Below are 20,267 nucleotides of genomic sequence, written 5' to 3'. Positions count from 1 at the left end.
CAACGTCTTATCTTAAGAAATACTAACATATCTTTCGATCTCCGCCACTGGATCCACATAATTCTAAGAGAGCGTGAAAATGGAAGAATTTAGGATAGATCAATTTGAATTGTGGATAAGTTTGATTTCAATATTACATTCGCTCGATGGGACTTACATCGAGAATATCAGATGGTCCATTGTTCAGATAGCGATAGCTTTGTATGACAGCCACTATCGGTACACAGAGCACTGGAAGGAGTTGCAGCATGGATCCAATCTGACGTACAATCAGTGGCCAGTATTCTGCAACTGGTGCGTGATGCCAAATGAACATCTCCTTGAAATGGCCGTTTTTGAAGGTTGAAATACACAACACCTGTAACAAAAATGAAGGTTATTGATTAAGGTTAAACTATTTAGCAATGGTTCTTCTAACTTACCACTATAGCTACAGGTAGTATCACATTCCAGATAAAGGTTAAGAGTAGAGGCAGCCAGCTGGTTAAGCATGAGTGCCCATTCGAGCTGAAGAGTGCCAAAACAATGTTATCGCCACTATAAGGTCTTCCACGGACCATGAATACAGCTACAATTTGAAGGAAGATTATGGTTAAAAGCCACCACATTCCTCCAATGGTATAGTCCAAGACATAGACCACATAAATCCCCAACTGAAAAAAAATCCATTGAGAATAGAAATAATACAATTATGAAGAATGGAATATCCTGACTATTCCTGCTTCTTACCTCAGTAGCCATGGGAAGCCCCAAGAGAAAACCAAAAGAGCAACTAAAGAATGTTATAGTTGTCTCCCAAGATTTCAGGGCGCTTGCTTTAATAGCCATAATGCCAGTAATCACACAATGCCAAATCGCCAACTGTTGTGCAATACCAAATAGAATCAGGATAAAGTAGAACAATACGGCCCAAAATGAAGAAATTCTCTCTGGTCCTAGGACTGCGAATGTGGCAGGAATCAGTTCGGTCGCCAGTCGCAAGACCTACAAAAAGTTATTTTCATTTAGTTTTTATTGAAAGGCATAAGAGGATAATCCTGAACATGCTATAGAAAATTACCAACCTGATAACCACTTTCTTTTGTAGGGTCCATAAAAGGCCTCATAACTTTTTCTCCCAAAATAAAGGAATTGTGGATCATGTATCTGATAGGGGTATTTCCCAAAGTAGTAGGAAGGGGATCAGTCTGCATTCTTAGAAATATATACGAGTTATTGTTCTCTGTGAAGTAAAATATTGTTAGTCAAGCTCAAATATATCCACTCAAGATGTCTAATTGGACAGAAATGTAGACAGAAAAAGAACAATTCCCTCCCAATAAATCTACATAGCCTATTACTCACCAAAAGAACTCGGAACATAGTAGTATCCAGCTGCTTTCAGTATTTGAACACAAGTATTAGCCAAAAAAGCAACAAGAAGTAGAACTATGAAAGTAATTACAGCTACAAGACTAGAATCTCTTTGAAGGAGACGTTTCTCTTTATTGTGTGATGTGATTTGCATGACTGCTGCTCCTAACAAACCCCATGTCAGAAAGGTTTCTTGGGCTGCTGCTAGCCAACTCTACAACGAAAAGAAATATTAGCATCTCCTTGTAATCAGTTACGGAATAGCGTTAGAAGAAGACATAAATTAAACTCCAAAACTTAGCAATGTCTTACCCTCGAATTTAAGAAGAATTCATCCCAAGATGACTCAGGGAACATATGGTTGATAAAATTGGGAGGCATCATTCCCAAAACTTTCGCGCATAAGATGAACATCCCGAATACTGGCACTAAAGTAAAAACATAGATCACTTTTCCATAAGATTTAAGTCCTTTGCTTAACGACACAAACACAATCATCCACACTACAGCCAAATTGAAGGCCATCTGGAACTTAATGGTTCCATATTCACTTCCAGAAGCCAAATGTTGTCTTTGGAGAACCACTGTATTGAAATAGTCGGCTACAGTTCCAGGTTGAAGCTTCTGAGTAGCGTTGAATGTGTTATGATTTGCTGAAACATTCCAAATAAGTTGAACGATGTAAAAATATATAATCTTCACTCGTCTTACCATCTCTGTAATATATAAAAGGCTCAGCCCATTTGTATCTATCAGTTCTTGCAATGAAGGAGTCTCTGAAGAAGACAAACATCCAAGAGACTCCTATAATACTGTAAACTCCTATAAGAGCTTGAGATAAAAAGAGAGACACCCCCACTCCTTGGAACAAAGGTGATATCCTCCACATGTCTATAACGCCTGCTCCAAGTTGTTGTCCTAAGCACATCTGAAGAGTATACATCGGAAGTCCGAAGAACACTGACAATATCATGAACTGGAATATGAAGTTTGATCCGAAATGGACAGTGAGAATGGCGAATCTTGATATGTTGAAAAGGCCAAGCGTGCAGCTTAGGCAGGCAAGGGTGGAGCTTAAGCTGTGCGGCCATTGTCCTAAAGGACTTGCAGCCTCTGGCATGTCGTTACGTCTAGTTCTATCACATGGTCTGAAAATAAAGAGATAAATCAGTCTTCAATAAAAAAGTTAGCAGATATCAAGGTGTACCGCAAGGTTTAGTTTGTGGTCAATTTTATTAGAGCAGATTGTCTATAACGTCTGAAATGATATTAAAATAGTCAAGGCTTATAAAGAGTAGGTTCCCTTGTACGTCAAAACGTCGAAGATTTTGGAATTGAGGAACTATTGATTTTTAATTGAATTGAACGGAATCGCCTAATGTGGCAAGGTCAGTAATTGCTAATAACACTTTTAATTATGATTCAATACTAACAATATAACTGTATCTCTCCTGAAACTACAAAGTCTAAAAGGAAATGTACATCTACGCTGTCTCTAATTGCTCCAACACATGTTATTACATACTTAATAATAACGGTCCTCAAAGTTCGATGTTATAATACTGACTGATCATTATAGTTGTTTTGGTTGGAAGAGAATGTTAAGTGTCATTTATTTCATGACCTAAAATGGGTACTTTCCTAGAATTTCAATTCAGTACCTTTCAATTTCTGCTCCTAACGAAAATGATTTGAAGTTCATGTTTTATTCGAGTAGGAAACTAACAAAAGTTGGTTGAGAATCTTGCAACATGATGAATTGGTAGATGTTTTATCATTTCATTCAATTTATTATCTTTATATTGGTTATTGAAAACTGAAACTACATTGCTTCCGCTGTTGTCTTGCGAAATTTATGAAATACCAATTCAATAAAGCATTATGATTTATTAGGTAAGTAGGCCATTGCCAAAGAAATTGCAATAAGGAATTTCATGCGGATATTCTAAGAGGTAATTAAGCACTATTTACACATTTTTGAAAGTAAGAGAGCTACCTTGAAAATATTGCAATAGTTAAATCGGAACTACCAAGAACGTTGAAGTTATTTTTGAACCTTACCTCATATTAAAAACGATTGGAAGAGCGCTCATTTTGCTTATTTGAGATTTTGAAGACCTCCAAGAACTCGATTCTTTCGGCGAACAACACAGACTGATAAAAAATTTGTCATTCTCGAATCTTTAAGGAAATTATTGTCAATTATTTTACACGTGTGTTTTTTTTTTGAATGATTCAAACGGTAAATGTCTTCTTGGAAAGATTGGAAATTCTCAGAATATACCGGGTTAAGAAAAGAGGAGATTAGCGTTGTTTGATAATATTAATTGGTCGATACAGGGGGATATTATAGGCGCCTAACTGATTATACAGACATACTACTGCAATGAAATTATCTACTAGATTATAATAAGAGAATATTTCTGTCTTGTATTATTAATAAAAGCTGTTGCAAAACAACATTTATATTATTTATTAATCTTTTTTTTAATGTTCAAGTTCTGTATTATTTTATATTAATCTCAAAAGATATCTGATGAGTAGTATGAAAATGTTAGAACAATTTCTTTTGGTTTTCATATGGTTCTTTTGTTCATCGAGCGATATTAACAATTAAGATGAATCGAGCATGATTCATTGTACCAGAATTATCTCTAAATGAAAGACAGTCATTATTATGAAGTGATTACTCTCCAATACCTTTCTAAAGCCCCATATTCGTCCAATACTCACAGACAACACTGTTTAACCCACCAAAATTCGAAAAAGAACCCACTCACGAAGGAAAAAGAGTTATAAAACCGACACCATCGCGATACTTAGCACAGTGCCAATTCGAAATAAAACGACGCAAGATGTAGCATGAAACATAAAGAACATTGTAACGATATAAAGGAGGCTCTGCACCGTTACAACAGAACACTGACCCGAGAGTCTTCGTTAGTTGGTGATGGTGCAAGAGAGCTGAAAGAGAATAGTGAAAAACCGAAACCCACTTCTGAAGTTGGTGGGTGGACTCTTGTGGAGCAGGTACAGCGAAGTAATTGCTCTAGAAAATATGATTCAGGACCGTTGGAACATGCAAACTGCAGATGTCCTACATTCTGCTGTTGGGAAACTGCCAAATTTCGAAAATTTACGAGTTTTCAACTGTTAATTGCAACGAATCGAACGGTTGACTTCTCCAGCGTTTTACGTCCACTTTAGAAGTAATGGTGGCTTGGTTTTTCGATGTTTTATACGAGGAGGCCTTTGAATAACTTTCATTTGTTTTTCATCCAAACGAATTGATTTTTGGATTCAACACATTCTGAAACGTGGACATGTGAAAATTTCAGGGGGATTATATTAATTATTAAATAATTACCAATGATCCTAAAAAACCGAAGCAAGAAATATAAGACATAAAAGATCAAAAGATACAGAAGCAAAGAACTTTCAGCTATACACTAGACTAACTAGAATTGGTATTGATGTTTTATAATTGAAAGCTTTTTGTTCAGTACGAGGAATTATCAATTCTTTCAATCCTTTGATTCCCCAATCCTTTGATTGAGTTCAATCAAAAGAAATGTAAATTCCTTACAAAGTATCAAACTCACAAAATTAAGCACAGCTCCGAAGAGCTTCAGATCCTAAGACACTCATCTTGAAACTAGATCTCAAAGCACTACATGAATGATAGCAAATCTCAGAAAAATTGGCTATATACGTTAGGCAAACGTTATCAACAGCTCTCAAGTAGTTTACTGCTTACGTCCAAGTACCATTTAAAGTCATATGCACAAGCAAATCGGAGGGATTAAATTCAAAATAAACGTTATCGCTGAGTCTCGAGTGTTTTATTTAGATTTTCACTTTCCGAAAAAACGACCCCATTGTCTGTTCACGATTTATTCTAGTGTTTGTGCGAATTGTCCATTCTTTATTTGCGAACAAAGTACAGGTAATTTTAATCATTACGCACAACTTCCAAACTCCAAGGAAGCAGCAAAACACACCAAGGAATTGATTCTGATATGAAGGGTTTTCCAATAATATGTTTCAATGTCATATTAAAAAACCCAGTAAATTTCCAGAGAAATGAATAGAATTTTATTTTATTGTAAAGGGTGTTTTATTAGAGCTATAGAACTTTAAATTGAAATAAAATAACGATGGATTATTCGATTGACATAAATTTTATTTATCCGCAAGATAATCTTGTGGCATTACATTTCAAATATGATTTCTGGCATATGACCGCCACGGCTGGCTCCGATGTAGTCCAATCTGGACGTCCAATTTTCGATGACTTTTTCCAACATTTGTGGCCGTATATCGGCGATAACACGGCGAATGTTGTCTTCCAAATGGTCAAGGGTTTGTGGCTTATCCGCATAGACCAATGACTTTACATAGCCCCACAGAAAGTAGTCTAGCGGTGTTAAATCACGAGACCTTGGAGGCCAATTCACAGGTCCAAAACGTGAAATTAGGCGGTCACCAAACGTGTCTTTCAATAAATCGATTGTGGCACGAGCTGTGTGACATGTTGCGCCGTCTTGTTGGAACCACAGCTCCTGGACATCATGGTTGTTCAATTCAGGAATGAAAAAGTTAGTAATCATGGCTCTATACCGATCACCATTGACTGTAACTTTCTGGTCATCATCGTTCTTGAAGAAGTACGGACCAATGATTCCACCAGCCCATAAAGCGCACCAAACAGTCAATTTTTCTGGATGAAACAGTGTTTCCAAATACACTTAAGGATTAGCTTCACTCCAAATGCGGCAGTTTTGTTTGTTGACGTAGCCATTCAACCAGAAGTGCGCTTCATCGCTAAACAAAATAAAATGGACGTAGTGCGCGATACGTATTCCGCACAGAATAGTTATTTATAATACAAGTGCAGAAGGCATTGATATTCTTCCACAAGTTCAAAGTTCAAAAACGAGCCACGAAGTGGCGAGTTTTGGAATGAACGAGTGGTAGAATGAGTCTTCTGTACGAGTATTATACATTATTTTCTCTAATTCATTGCATTTTCATTGAAATTAATGAAATATTTCCATAAATATAATTTAGTGATTTTTGCATTGAAAAATGTTGGTTGGCAGAACTAATTTCTTTAAGGCAAATTGATATATGGACAGATAAAGCAGTGGCGGAAAGTTCGGAGTACCAACATAGAATAATAAAATACAACCATGAAAACTGTGCGTTTCTGATATATTCTCGCACTATTTTGTTCTACAAGATGTGGAAGAATGAACGGTATAACCACAGAATTAGAGAAACATTATTTTCGAAATAAATCATGATGAATTGCCAAACCAAACTGAGAATAAATCACTTGACAGCTATCAAATCGGTCGCCATCTTGAACAGTAATGTCAACTTAAAGTTATATACCTCAAAAAAAAACACCCGTTATTATGGAAGATGTATCTCTGAAAATTGAAACGTGAAATCGTTAAACCTTATTTTAATTCTTCTTATTCTGTTCTTCAAATCAGGTTGCGGTGATATCGAGTTTGCAATTTGTTCCCAACAATGTTTTCTAGTTTGTGTTCTTCTTCCACATCTCGTGGGTTTTGTGGTTCGGTTTCCTGCAGGCGGTTGGTTCACTGTCCGACTATCGTGCAGAATCTGACTGATAATCAAGTACATTGACTGCGTTTTCACTTTTAATCGAGCCAAATAAGGGCTATGGAAAGTAGGTTTATTTTCATAAGTGCTCGAGATTAGGAGAAAAGTGAAATTATCGTTTAGCTTTCTTTCGCACTTATTACGATGATTATGAATCGATTAAGGTTGCGCAGAAAGAGGAGCATTAGCAGAATTCATCTTGGAAAAAACTGCTGATCTCGATATCTGATGTAAGGAAATGATAAGAGGCCTAAAAAATTACTCGATATTTGATGATTCAACTGGTACAAAAACCATCAAATTATTTGGAGGAAATTGGGTCTTTAGAATTTCCTAAAACTGCGAAATTAAAAGATATTTAGTTTGTTCTAATTTGAAGATATTTTCACAATCAGGTGAACCATAGCTCAAATGATTTTGGTGGTAGAAGATACCTATCACATGATTTGTTCTACGAAAGTGGGAACTAATGTAATATTCCTAACTTCTATTAATCATTCTATCGTTCTAGCAACACCGCACATTATTTTTGTCCCTCCTCCTCTGAGAAAATATTGACAGATCACGAGAATGGCTCTTAACATAGAGTAATAAACATAGATAGAGGAAGTATAGGGTGTTATTTTTCGAGGAATATAACTTTAAGTTGGCATTACTGTTCATCATGATTAGACTTATGCCTGAACAACGCTTGCAAATAGTGCAATTTTATTTCGACAATAATGGTTCTGGGCTGAATACGTATAAGCGAATTTTGTTTAGCGATGAAGCGCACTTCTAGTTGAATGGCTACGTCAACAAACAAAACTGCCGCATTTGGAGTGAAGCTAATCCTCAAGTGTATGTCGAAACACCGTTACATCCAGAAAAACTGACTGTTTGGTGCGCTCTATGGGCTGGTGGAATCATTGGTCCGTACTTCTTCAAAAACGATGAAGGTCAGAACGTTACAGTCAATGGTGATCGGTATAGAGCCATGATTACTAACTTTTTCATTCCTGAATTGAACAACCATGATGTCCAGGAGCTGTGGTTCCAACAAGACGGCGCAACATGTCACACAGCTCGTGCCACAATCAATTTATTGAAAGAAACGTTTGGTGACCGCCTAATTTCACGTTTTGGACCTGTGAGTTGGCCTCCAAGATCTTGTGATTTAACACCGCTAGACTACTTTCTGTGAGGCTATGTAAAGTCATTGGTCTATGCGGATAAGCCACAAACCCTTGACCATTTGGAAGACAACATTCGCTCTATTATTGCCGATATACGGCCACAAATGATGGAAAAAGTCATCGAAAATTGGACGTCCAGATTGGACTACATCCGAGCCAGCCGTGGCGGTCATATGCCAGAAATCATATTTAAAATGTAATGCCACAAGATTATCTTGTGGATAAATAAAATTCATGTCAATCGAATAATCCATCGTTGTTTTATTGCAATTAAAAGTTCTATAGCTCTAAAAAAAACACCCTTTATAATATATTGAATGAAATAATTCTATTTATTTGAGTGATTCCCGATTGAATATGCAATATTGAGAATTCGATATTTTTCTTTATTGTCGAATTTATAATACACAGAATGATTATAATTTTCTTTATCTACCTGCTGAAATCCAAGGTTCGGCAAATTTTGCTCTCCTAGTGTCATCGGTTGTTTCACGTCGTTTGGCACGCTTGAAGTTTGTTTTCTGAATTTCAGAAATATTTAGGTATTCCTTTCAATATATGTATATTTTGAGTTAATATGAAACGTTGCTTCACTATAAAATATAAGAAGTGCGTTCTTTGTGGAGAAACTCTCGAAATAAGTGAAATATTGTATCACTGATATGTTTTCATTTCCACGCGCTTCATGTCAAATTTGATAGTTCATGTTGAGGACAAAATTTGCTTACTGAATAAGAAATATACTCCTTCTATCTATGTTAATGACTCTGAAGATCTTAATATCCAATTTCTGGTTGTGAAAACATGGAAAGTATATATCTTGGTTTAATCATGATCAAGTACCAAATAGTTGCGGATGAAACAGTTCAATATTCATATACTTACTACAATGATGGTTGGCGTGTTTTAGTGAATGTAATATCATCGAAAATATAAAATATCAATGCTTCGATAAATGCAGCCAGAACCATCACGACATGTCAAACAACCAGTGACACAAATCCAGTTACGTCGATCCCAAATTCATTCATTTCGGAAAGTGCTGTTACACTGGCATGATTGGAGAATCGAGAACAGTTAAAGAGACGAAAAACCCCAAAGTCATTAAACTGAGGTCGATCTTGTCCATCCAGCCGGACATTATTTGGCATATAGAGTTCTGAAGGTCGTCTTGACTAGCAAATAGGTGATAGGTACGGTAAGAGGTTCACAGACAAAGAATACTTGTTTCGTTAGCAAACCAGTTGGTATTTATCGGGTATGCTTTTGTTGAGCTGCCTTTCTTTGTTTGGAGGAGGTTTGGTCACAGAGCTGATTCATGCATTGAATGTCACATCTATGGATTGCACATTGATTTCTGAATGATTTATTTTTGTTCCATCTAACAAATATTGTTCTGAAATCGTTCAAGAATGACTACAATCTCGAAGCGAATTCAGACTACAAAATAAGCTAATCTAGTAATATTTCCGGATACAAAATGTACTATACCTAGTTCCTATTACAAACCTTTAGCAGAACTTGTAAAACTTATTGTGGGTGTCATGTAACTTTGATTGTACAAGGATTTTCCAATAAGAGGTCTTATTTGGAATATTCCGCTCTCTTGGCAGCTGTCACTTTTGAAACTGTCATATTTTGACATTTGACAAGTAAAAACTACACCATTACTAAAAATGTAACGATACACGCTTCAAAACCCATTGAAATTGTTAAAATTCACTACAAAAATGGTGAAAATGTTGCAGTCACATATGAAGCACCTTTTCGACCGACAAAAACCAAAGTGGTGGAAAATTTGAGGTTTGGGACAAGAAAATTTGAGGTAGGGACAATGTGAAGAATCGAACCCGTGTGAGTTGCTTAAGAACAACTGAGAATATTGCTGTTGCTGCTCTTTCTAGACTCATTTTAAACTAAAACTGTCAAATCTGTCAATCATAGTTTGGTGAAACCTGCATTAGTATGTCTACTCATCGATAATACCGCAAAATACGTTCAAGAGGACAAAAAACCTCAAAATTATCTTAAAAAAATTTTTATCGGCAGAATAGATAGGTATAAAAATTCTGAAGATATCTGCCTGAAATTTGGTGCGATTACGTATATCTGCGACCTTGTAAAACAAGTTTGATAAAAACTGTGGTGACCGTTCCTAAGTTTACTGAGAATTTCCGCAATTTCAGATTCCCAGTTGATATTTTTTGCCCACACATTAGGTAAGATTTTTGTGGTGAACTTTATCTGTTATCAGGTGATCCGAAAGTTGTTTCAAAGAAGAGCGACGTTGTCGTATGTATCGAAAAATACTAAAAATTCAAGTATTTAGGTGATATTTATTGATAATGATAATAATAACTTCAGTCCAGTAGATTTATATAAAAAAAACTATTAAAAAAAGGAAATACCAAATCTTTCATGTTTTTAAACTGTATTTTTCATACTATCATTGAAGCGATCACGTTTCAATGATTTTCATTATATTTTTTATGAGATATACAGTTATTTAGTTAGGTCTGTGAACTAACACTCGATTACTCTTTCATTTATACCATAGAATAGGTAATAACTTGAAATTGATGTGTCAATAAAATCCACGTTGAATGAACGAAACTTGAGTTCTTAAACTAAACAACTACAAGAGTAAATCGAATATTGATAAGATTTTATTCATTTCGTCGGTAAAAGATGAATGATTTATGAATTCACGTTCTTTGGACACTTATTTTTAATATTATATATCAAATAAATAAATGTCTAGACTTTCATAACGTGAAGACATTCATTTATGAATAATAGTCTGTATAAGGAAAAAATTTGAAGAAAGACACTAAAACTAGAACTGAATGGTAGACATTTTGAATATATTGATATTTGAAATATGTTTAGAAACTCAATGTTTTCCACCAATCACTTCAAACAATTTTTTCACGTTAAAACGAACGTCAAACATAAAATTGAGCATTCTCATAAATGGAATTGTGAAATTATCAAAATTGTGTCACTTAAGAATACTACATACTAATATTAATATATTTCTCAAACATTCCCAATCCATAGATTTGGAGTTGTTAATTTCGAGTTTTCGTTTATCCCTCCTAAATCAAATTCTAATTTAAGCATTTCGTAATATTTATTCATAAAACAAAATAATTAAATCACATTCACACATTCTATATAAGCAAAATCCTTGATCCCACTGAACTGATTCTCAAATGGGACTCTACTAACGGTTTTTACTCAGTTTTACAAATTGTACAAACAATAGAATATGTACTGTTGACGATGGTATCTTTCGATTGTTGGTGCTTACTCATTTTAGATCACTTACGTTCAATGAGTTCAATGCAACTAATAACTTTCTCTTAGATTGTACCCAAACACGCAACAATTGAGGAAACTAGTAATGTGAAAATTTTCCAATATTTCCGCTAATTTGTTATTTTTTTATTATCCTTGGATGAATTACTTTCTAACACCATGTAATTTCATCATTTTTTTTTAATTTTGCTCTTTCAAAAATGAAATTAGCTCGATAGATAAAAAGTGATTAAATAATTTTGTCCAGGTGAATGCTATTCTCGAATTTTAGGCCGAAAATGATCATCTTGGATTCACTTAAGCAATTTAGTTATATCTGTCTGTCCTACCGAAAACACGAGAATTTTATAAAGATCTACAGATTTTCGAAGATCCCGCTTAATCCAGTTCTTTACTGTTCATGTAGTGATAACTATAAATTCAGTTTTCAGTGCTAGTTAAATTAAACTAGGAACATCGTCTAATCTTTGAAGATGAACAGTTATTTTTTAATCATCACTGGTATTCGTGTCCTCTTTGCCACTACATAGTTGAATATTTATTTTTTAATTTATTTGACAAATGCCAGGAAGAAATATTGAACCATAGTTTTTTTTCCACTTGAAAGAACACCCCTATCCCTTCCATCCTACGCATCGTGTCTAGACCAAATCAATCAATAAACCAACACGACCGGACAAAAACATAAAACTGAATCTTTCAAGTTCTCACCTTCTGGCCTCCCCTCCTCCTCCGTTCTGACTCCTTGGGGGCGCGTGGGCGCCAGACGTAGGTCCCCCCGTCTCCAAACTGGACGCCAGGCTGCTCTCGCTCGAAGACAAACTCCTCTGCCTCCTAGAAACCGAAGACGCGGAACTGCTTCTACCCCCTTGGCCACCCGGCTCGAGCGACACTGCACTGTCACGCGAAAGTTGCGATTGGGAACGCGACGGGGTCGTTAGGGTTGACGCGCCGCCACTGAGAGTCCTAGACAACCTGGAGGGCGCACTGAAAGGTCTTAAACCGCTGGGGATGACGACCTCCTGGAGCTGATCCACGTGGTTCGCTTGCGGGGGTGGCTCTGTGGGGTATTCTGGGAGGGTTCTGTGGAAGAAAAGAAGGTTTTGAAACGGTGGAATGATTTGAGACGAAATTACAGAAGGAATGAGGATTCGTTTGATTTTTTTTATTTCTCCCAGAGAGAAGCCGAAACTCTTCAAACTCTACAAAACAGAATCTTCTTCCCGAAAACCCAAAAAAAAATCCTACTTACCCCTCTCTGTTTGTTCTCACCGGCTCGCTCTCGCTCGGCAGCCTCAGATGCCTCAGCTGCCTCATGGACGACCTCAGCCAAGTCCTGACTTGACCTCCACCGTCTTTCGGACCTGCACCGGCCATATCATCCCCCACGTCGCGTTGTCCGTCGGAGATGGCGTCCACCGGACTACTGGTGCGGCCCGACGCTTCCCTGTGCGCCTCGACCACGACGGTTCCGGTACAGCACTCGCCGGAAGCGTGTGCGAGCCTTTGGGATTGCACGTCCTGCCGAAGAGAATTATGGAATCATTGGAGGAGTGGTGTAATTGGTAACTAACGTGGGGACACTCAACTAACAGTTTCGTGGGTACTCGTGCGTTTTGTCACAAGAATCCAGGAGGTTTGGAAAACTTCCGGAAGTGTAAACACTTTACATAATAGCTTACATATGTGATGCCTTCAACCGGTGTTGAGATAAAGCTTCTAGACCTCTCGGAGATCGTTCGAACTATGCATTGATGTATACTCTGCCGACTATAATGGTGTTCTTCAGGGTTCCCGTCTAGGGCCACTAATATTCTTATTAGTCTTTATAAAAGCGTTTTTCCGTACAACAATGTACTGGGAATTGAATAATTAAGATAGTTGAAATTCTTCTTGTCCCTTTCAGTTAATTTCGAGCTTTTTTTTAATGGTTAACGGAACCGTCTAATATCTCAACAAATCTAATCGAACACACCCACTGTTTTTCATATAGTTGCTTTTCTGAAATTTTTTTTCCAGTAATTCAATCGACTACGTTTTGAAGAAGGATCAGAAATGCTTTATTTTTATGAAAGCCAATTTTTATTGGTATATGTATAACCAAACTTTCTCAATAGTCAATAGATGATGATTCATTATTGATTCAACCGTATTCTTCTGTGAAGGTTATTATTCAGAGTACTCCTAAATTGTAAGTTCAAAAGAATCGCCTTGTTTTCGAGATACAGGGTGTTTCTTGTAGTCCTTCTTTTTTGTGTATGTCGAATCTTTATTAATCTTCGCTACAGATTGGTTGAATAAGTATCAAAACTTATAATTAATTTCTTCATCACAGCTTACTAACTGGACCTTCAGAATAATTTGGATTTTCCTGAGGATTACTAGAAAACTGTTTGAAATTCTTTCTCTAAATCTGTAGCAGAAAACCGAAAAGATTAGTATTGGATCAAAGTTTTTTTTTTACATTTTTTCTGAACTGTCAGTGGTCCCCCAAGAAAAAAAAAGTCTGGAGTAAAGAAGCATACATTGTTCCAGAAAAAATATCACTCTGTAGATTTATATTCAAAATTAGCATATCACATGATGAAAACTTCAAATTGGAATATCTCTGCCGAATTCAAGTTGAATATATCGTGAAGAGAAGGTGCTTTAGGAAAAAAACTTGAAAACATCAAACTTAAACACCCTCTATGGCCTCTATCTCGAAAACAAAGCGTTTGCGGTTCCAAGTTTATGAAACTTTTTTTCTTAAAATGATACCAGGAATCTGCCCTTTTCGTTTGTACCTCTAATTCAGGAAAACCCGGTATTTTTCCCTCAGGGAATAATGACAGAGGATTAATAATCCTTATTCCCTCTTCTTCTAATCTATGAGGATTTAAGTAAATATATATGATGGTCAAATAGCCTACTTAGCATGATATCTAATCAATTAATCGTTATTCTAGAAACTCCATTAGAAATGAAAAAAATTTAACCATGGAAAACTATTCAGAATTTTATCATGAAATTCGAATTATAACCCTATGAAATAAAAAATAAAACTCGTTAATTTTTAATATCTAAGAAATTATTCGTACCCCTTTGATCAACCGGAAAACTAGACAGTTTCATCTGCTACTGATGACCGGAAATCCGTGGCAGCTGCCAAAGATACGGTGTGGTAAATATGTTTTCAGTATTGTTCCGACCTTGGTTTGTTTGTATCCAGTGGTTGCCAAGCAAGATGTGTTAAAATGTGAAAGGTAAAAGCCTATTAAACAGCCATGCGTTGACCCGTTTTCCAATTAGAATGATTTAGACATGAAATACACGTTCTACTCAAGATAACACAATCGGCCATCGAGATAAACCGATTCGATACCAATCGCACAAAATCTCGAAAAACATATTCTCACCTTAGTTTCCATACTGTCACTTGCTCGTTCATTTTGTTCGACTAAAGAAGATCTTAAAAGCTCAGTTCTGGTCTTTCTCCTGTTCGGTAACGTAGCCAAAGCGTTTACAAACTGAGAACGGACCTCCTTGAAAGCTTCTCTTCGTCTGCAAGAAGCAGATAGAGATCTGGACTTTGAATTTTCCTTTTTCTGTTCGTTTATTTGGTAACATCTGTTCGCCCTTCCAAGACTTAGATATTTGGCGTAGTTTTCTTCGATTTTTCTCAATTTTATACGTAAACTTGCTCTGCTTTCTGTCCTGTTGGGGGTGACTGGAAGGCTTTCTTCTGGCTCGTTCTGAAATAAAAAAAATTATAACTGAAATCATGTTGGAATTTGATAATTGTATAATGAAATCTATTGATTATTTTGTTGTAAATCCCATTGAAAAAGTAAAACATATGGCATTTGTGACGTCACTTGGAAGTATCCTAAGGTGGCATATTCGAAAGCATTCGTTCTTATGATTAATTCAACCGTTTACTTTTGTAATGATCGTATTGATGTTTAATAATATTTCATTATAAAGTTTACTTTGTTCCATTATTTTCACTGTATGAATCTGTTTGGGGTTAGGTTAGGTGATTTATTTCTGAAATAGCTCTACTAACATTGAGAATAAAATACTATATGTGAATCGATTGTCAAAGTAGTTATTTGAGTTTGGGAAAGAGAAAAAAGTCTGCTAGGGTCATATAAGGAGAATAAGGTGGTCGTTTGACAATATTTGGTTGTGTTCAGTGTCTGAAAGGTTGGTTGTCAATGAGAATGTCACCCTCTATGTAATTTTTACAGTCTCTAGATCTGAGTCACTTCGATTTCACATTCCTTTATTAGCTTTTTTCAATTTCGGCATAGAGTACGAAGTCATTAACCAAATTGAATTTTTCAAGTGAATAAAGTTGAAATTCCATCTGCTCTACATTTTATTACTAACTTCGCGTCCCAAGATATTTTGGCTATGTTTTTTCAAGCGTTCGTTCCCTGAACTGATCGTTTCATCATTTCACAATGTAAATTTCAAATTTTGAACTGGAGCTCGAATATTGAGGAAACATTTTAAAGTAAATCAGTATACGAACATTCGCTGAAAGCTATCAACTCCATTTCATGTAATTTTCGATTTTTTTCATTTCAGCCTGAAGTGTTCTGATATAGGTAAAAGTGCTCATCGATTGGTCTATTTTTAGCCTCATCTGATTTTCTGATTGACGCAAATTTTATGATATCGTGATATCTTAACATCATAACACATACCTCAAATATTATTCCTCAACTGAGAATTATAAAACTACCATTGCAAGGATTTTTCCGGATTTCCCGATACCAATAAAATAAGACTGGATCATGTGACATGATATTTATAGAGGTTTGTGTTGATAACGTGAAAAGCAAACACGATTCATTAGTAGACTGTCTCAGGTATATTGCAAAACAAAAACTCATGAATGTGAAAAGGAAATTTCAAGTTTAAGCTTTTAAGTACCTGCTACAATAATTGTGTTTGAGTTAGCAGTGAAAATAAGAGGGATAGATAAAAAAAATCATTTACTGAACTGAATTGTGTCAAGTCATTCGAAGAAAAATGCAACCATAAATATCTAGTGGACCTAACAAATAATCTCTGTCCTGTCAGAAATTTGATTTTTGTTTCGGTGGCAGAATTGAGTTTGAAAATCATTAAATATTCAATTCTAATGAACTCTCATAATTTCAATTTTACATCGTGTTTATTTGCAGTTTAAAACTCACAAATATTGAATACTGATGCGTCGAAATTATAATTTTACCTCATTTCAAATGCAGAACAAACTTTTTGGATCATCATAATGTCTGTCAAACTAACCGCTGTATAATAAACTTTCAAAATATACCTATTCTGACGTCTTCTGTCAGATAATATAGTTTTCCAATAGGAATGATACAATCTAAAAGTGTTATAGTAGCCACACTGTGTATTATTTCTTCACATATTTTGTGTCAATTGAATTCAGTAGGTTATGCCATTCAATAAAGGAAAGATACACGCTTCGGCAACGTCTAGAAATTATTGAATTGTTTTGTTAAAATCAATGTCTATTTGTGAATTCTGAGTGTTTAGGAAGAATTCATGGATGACTTAACTTAGTCGATCAACTCAATATCATTCTTATTGTAGACAATTTTAAAAGTGAATTTTCTTCAGTACCAACACTAGGTACTGAACTGTACTTTGATGAAACAATATCTAAACGTTGTTAAAACGTGTAGCTCTCCATTATTAAATTGCAAAACCTGCTGAACACGAATGACATAAGAAATTTAAAAAAAATTATGCAACCTCTAGTTTTTGGAATTGTTAGAAAATATTCAACCTCCTCTATAGCCTCCTTATTTTTCAATTTTTACTTATTTCACGTGAATTTTTCAAATCTTCCGACAGTTATCTTAAACAAATCCAATAATAAATCAAAGATCATAAAAATCGATCCAGGCGTAGCTAACTCGACTTTGTTTTATTTATAGATAATGATTGTGCAATATTTCCATAAAACACATTCTATTTATAAATTTACCCTCTCAAAAGTGAAAAGATTAGATACCTCCTATCGATATTATCTATAGTTATATTGATCAAGATTATGAAATAACTGCATGTTTCGCAAATTTTCATTCAGTTGGAGTAGACTTATTGGAAATTGGTCTCAAGTAGTTTTTAACGAACATAATCGAGCGATTTCTTAGACTTTATCCCTCGAAACTAAAAGAGCTCAGATATACATACAGCAATACTTTGTGAAATAGCAATTACTCGAATGACGCCAGAAAATGCTCTTTTCAATCCATCCTTTCTGAAAAGATGTTGACGTATTTCCGAATAGTATTCATTGCTCATAAAATGGGATGTAAAGTCTCCATTGTTGAAATGATAATTGGAAAACTATGGAAACAACCATTACTATTTTAGTGCTCTCCCACATGGAAGCCACCCAATTTCTCAACAGAAACAAACATTCTTGTGGGGCACCATAAGTAAACATTTGGGTTTATGCCTTTGATCTGATTACTACATCTATTTTAACAAGGCTTTTTTCTAGTCTAACCGCTGAATTTTCAAATAACTAAATTGTTCGAAGATCTTCACAAACATAAAAATTTCAGAGAAATCTAACGGAAAATTCTGATATATCGATTCAAAATATATTAATCCTCCAATTACATAATCTTTCATTCCACTGTAACTCATTCCTGAATAACAATTGTATCAAATGATTATTTTCGGTTATTGAGAAAACAAAATTTTATATTCAAAAACATCGGAACCATTTAACAGATTTCACCAATTTACAAAGTCAATTGACATTTTGAGACTCTAAAATTTAAAGCAAATAACATTGATCAGAAATATGCGTTATAATTCACATTGAAAATGAAAATTAGTACATCATCAAATAGGTAAACTTAATATTGCAGATATAACTATTTTTAGAAACTATAATCCAAAAGTAAACATAGATCGTTTGAAAAATGCAGGAAATCCAAAGTGTTAATGACGTGAAAAATATTCTCAAACTTTGATCTTCAAACAGCAAAACAAATAATCAAATCTGAATGCAAATAAGAATACAGTATGACTTGTTTTTGCTCCAGAAAAATAGTTCCTCATTTCTTCAATTCCAAATATAATAATTTCTCAGGATTTCTCAGATTTATAACATTATTATCGACGATGTTTGAAGAGAATTTCCCTTGCAACTCTATTGTTCCTAAATGTGACATTCATATTTATCATAGTAAACAAGAGGTCCATTGTTCAAAAGAATAATTCATACAGTTAAATCTAGATTTAATAACACCCTCGTTGAAATTGATTAGAGAAATCTAGAGAATGAATTATTATATCACTATCTGATGATTATGCTGGAAAAATCAATTCCTCACTAGTTTTTCAGTTATTATATGCTTTTTTGATGCTTATATCACAGCTTATTAAAAAGATACAACCTTGACGTGTAGGTATTTTGACGTAATGTTTATTTTTTGTTCATTTATTTTTAGATTTTAATATCACATTTTCCATTTCAGAACATGAAGTGAAATTATGAAAAGTATTACTTGTAACTATTTTAGACACTGTGCTTCTAAACTGAGTTATATGCCCAGCTAAAAACTGTAAGCCGGCATTTTGACATTGAACATTCAGCAATATGCCCTCCGCATTTCAAACATTTCATTAGGCTCAGAAATAGACTCGAAATCTGGAAATGAAAACAGCAAAATATCCATTGAATTTTCTCCAGTAGAAGTTGCATTTCAATGATGGGTTCCCTAAAGACAAATCCTTAAAAAATTACAAACCTTATAAGAATCCAAATCAGCAACTTGGTCTCCTTGGTCCTCCTCATCGGATTCATAACAATAGTCCAGCCCCCTAAGATAATCATCTAATTCACTAAGGCACTCTTCTATACTCTGCTGCGTAACAGAGTCAATACAATCACACTCATGTTCACATTCCTCCTCATCTTCCTGAAGATGGGCATTCAAGATTTCATCTAAACTGTCCAGAATCCGAAAAGCTTCGACATTTTCACTCTCCTCTTCATTCTCAGGCGAACAGGCGTAGGGGCCAAGATCTTGAAGCAATATCTCTTCGAAAAAATGATATGGCTCGTTGGATGGTCCAGGTCTTGGAGGAAGGTTGTAGTCGTCATCTATGGAGATGAGGATATCCTCGATGTCCACGCTGCTGCTTCTGGAATGGGTTGTGGAGACTTGCGACGAAGTCTGCAGCTTCTGTTCGAGCTCTGGTAGCTCCGTGTCCAACAAGTTGTCAGAAACATTGTCGTAGTCTGGTTCTGATGCTGTGGAGGTCAAGACTGTGGTGGCGTTGAAATTAATGAGGTCATCGCTCTGTTCTTCAGCGTTTGACATATTCACGTCTCTTTGTCATCTCCTGGAAAAGAAATACAAAATTTAGACACAAAAATTCTCCTGAACCATGAGACTAGAAATTTACGGTAGTGCTCAACGAGTACCCTTTTTCTGGAATAGCTGAACTATGTATGGGATCATCTATAGTCCAAACTGAATGCCCATACCAAATTTCATTGAAATCGGATAAGAATTATAGAACTTGAGGCTTTTATAAAGATATGCAGACACACAGGACGACAGATGAACAAATCGAAACCAAAGTTGAACAGGATGGTCTAAAATTAATTTTAAGAGTGAATTAATGTTTTTCATCCCCAGAAGTGATCCACTAATAACGGGTGTTTTTTTTTCGAGGTATATAACTTTAAGTTGTCATTACTGTTCGAGATGGCGACCGATTCAACAGCTGTCAAGTGATTTATTCTCAGTT

The 20,267-nt window shown here is 35.3% G+C and overlaps 1 protein-coding gene across 2 annotated transcripts in view; it reads right to left on the bottom strand.

Moving 5' to 3' along the window:
• Positions 1–20,267, bottom strand: part of LOC123676083 (sodium-dependent transporter bedraggled) — a 31,081-nt gene that overhangs the window by 793 nt on the left and 10,021 nt on the right. Inside the window, exons 2-12 of one of the 2 annotated variants that reach the window (XR_006746847.1) lie at positions 19,259–19,856; positions 14,882–15,217; positions 12,736–13,004; positions 12,195–12,566; positions 2,065–2,501; positions 1,666–2,006; positions 1,345–1,567; positions 1,065–1,222; positions 730–984; positions 423–653; positions 28–358 (exon numbers count right to left, since the gene is read on the bottom strand). Coding sequence is in view for 1 of the 2 variants with exons in the window: in XM_045611767.1 (XP_045467723.1) it covers positions 158–358; positions 423–653; positions 730–984; positions 1,065–1,222; positions 1,345–1,567; positions 1,666–2,006; positions 2,065–2,501; positions 12,195–12,566; positions 12,736–13,004; positions 14,882–15,217; positions 19,259–19,834 (3,399 nt within the window). In the remaining variant the exon portion in view is untranslated. The remainder of the gene's footprint in view (positions 1–27; positions 359–422; positions 654–729; positions 985–1,064; positions 1,223–1,344; positions 1,568–1,665; positions 2,007–2,064; positions 2,502–12,194; positions 12,567–12,735; positions 13,005–14,881; positions 15,218–19,258; positions 19,857–20,267) is intronic. The other variant, XM_045611767.1, reaches the window with a different exon arrangement.

The sequence above is a fragment of the Harmonia axyridis genome, chromosome 3 (genome assembly GCF_914767665.1).
Source record: "Harmonia axyridis chromosome 3, icHarAxyr1.1, whole genome shotgun sequence".
In the NCBI taxonomy this organism is placed as follows: domain Eukaryota; kingdom Metazoa; phylum Arthropoda; class Insecta; order Coleoptera; family Coccinellidae; genus Harmonia; species Harmonia axyridis.
This window is presented reverse-complemented; position numbering and strand designations above follow the sequence as displayed.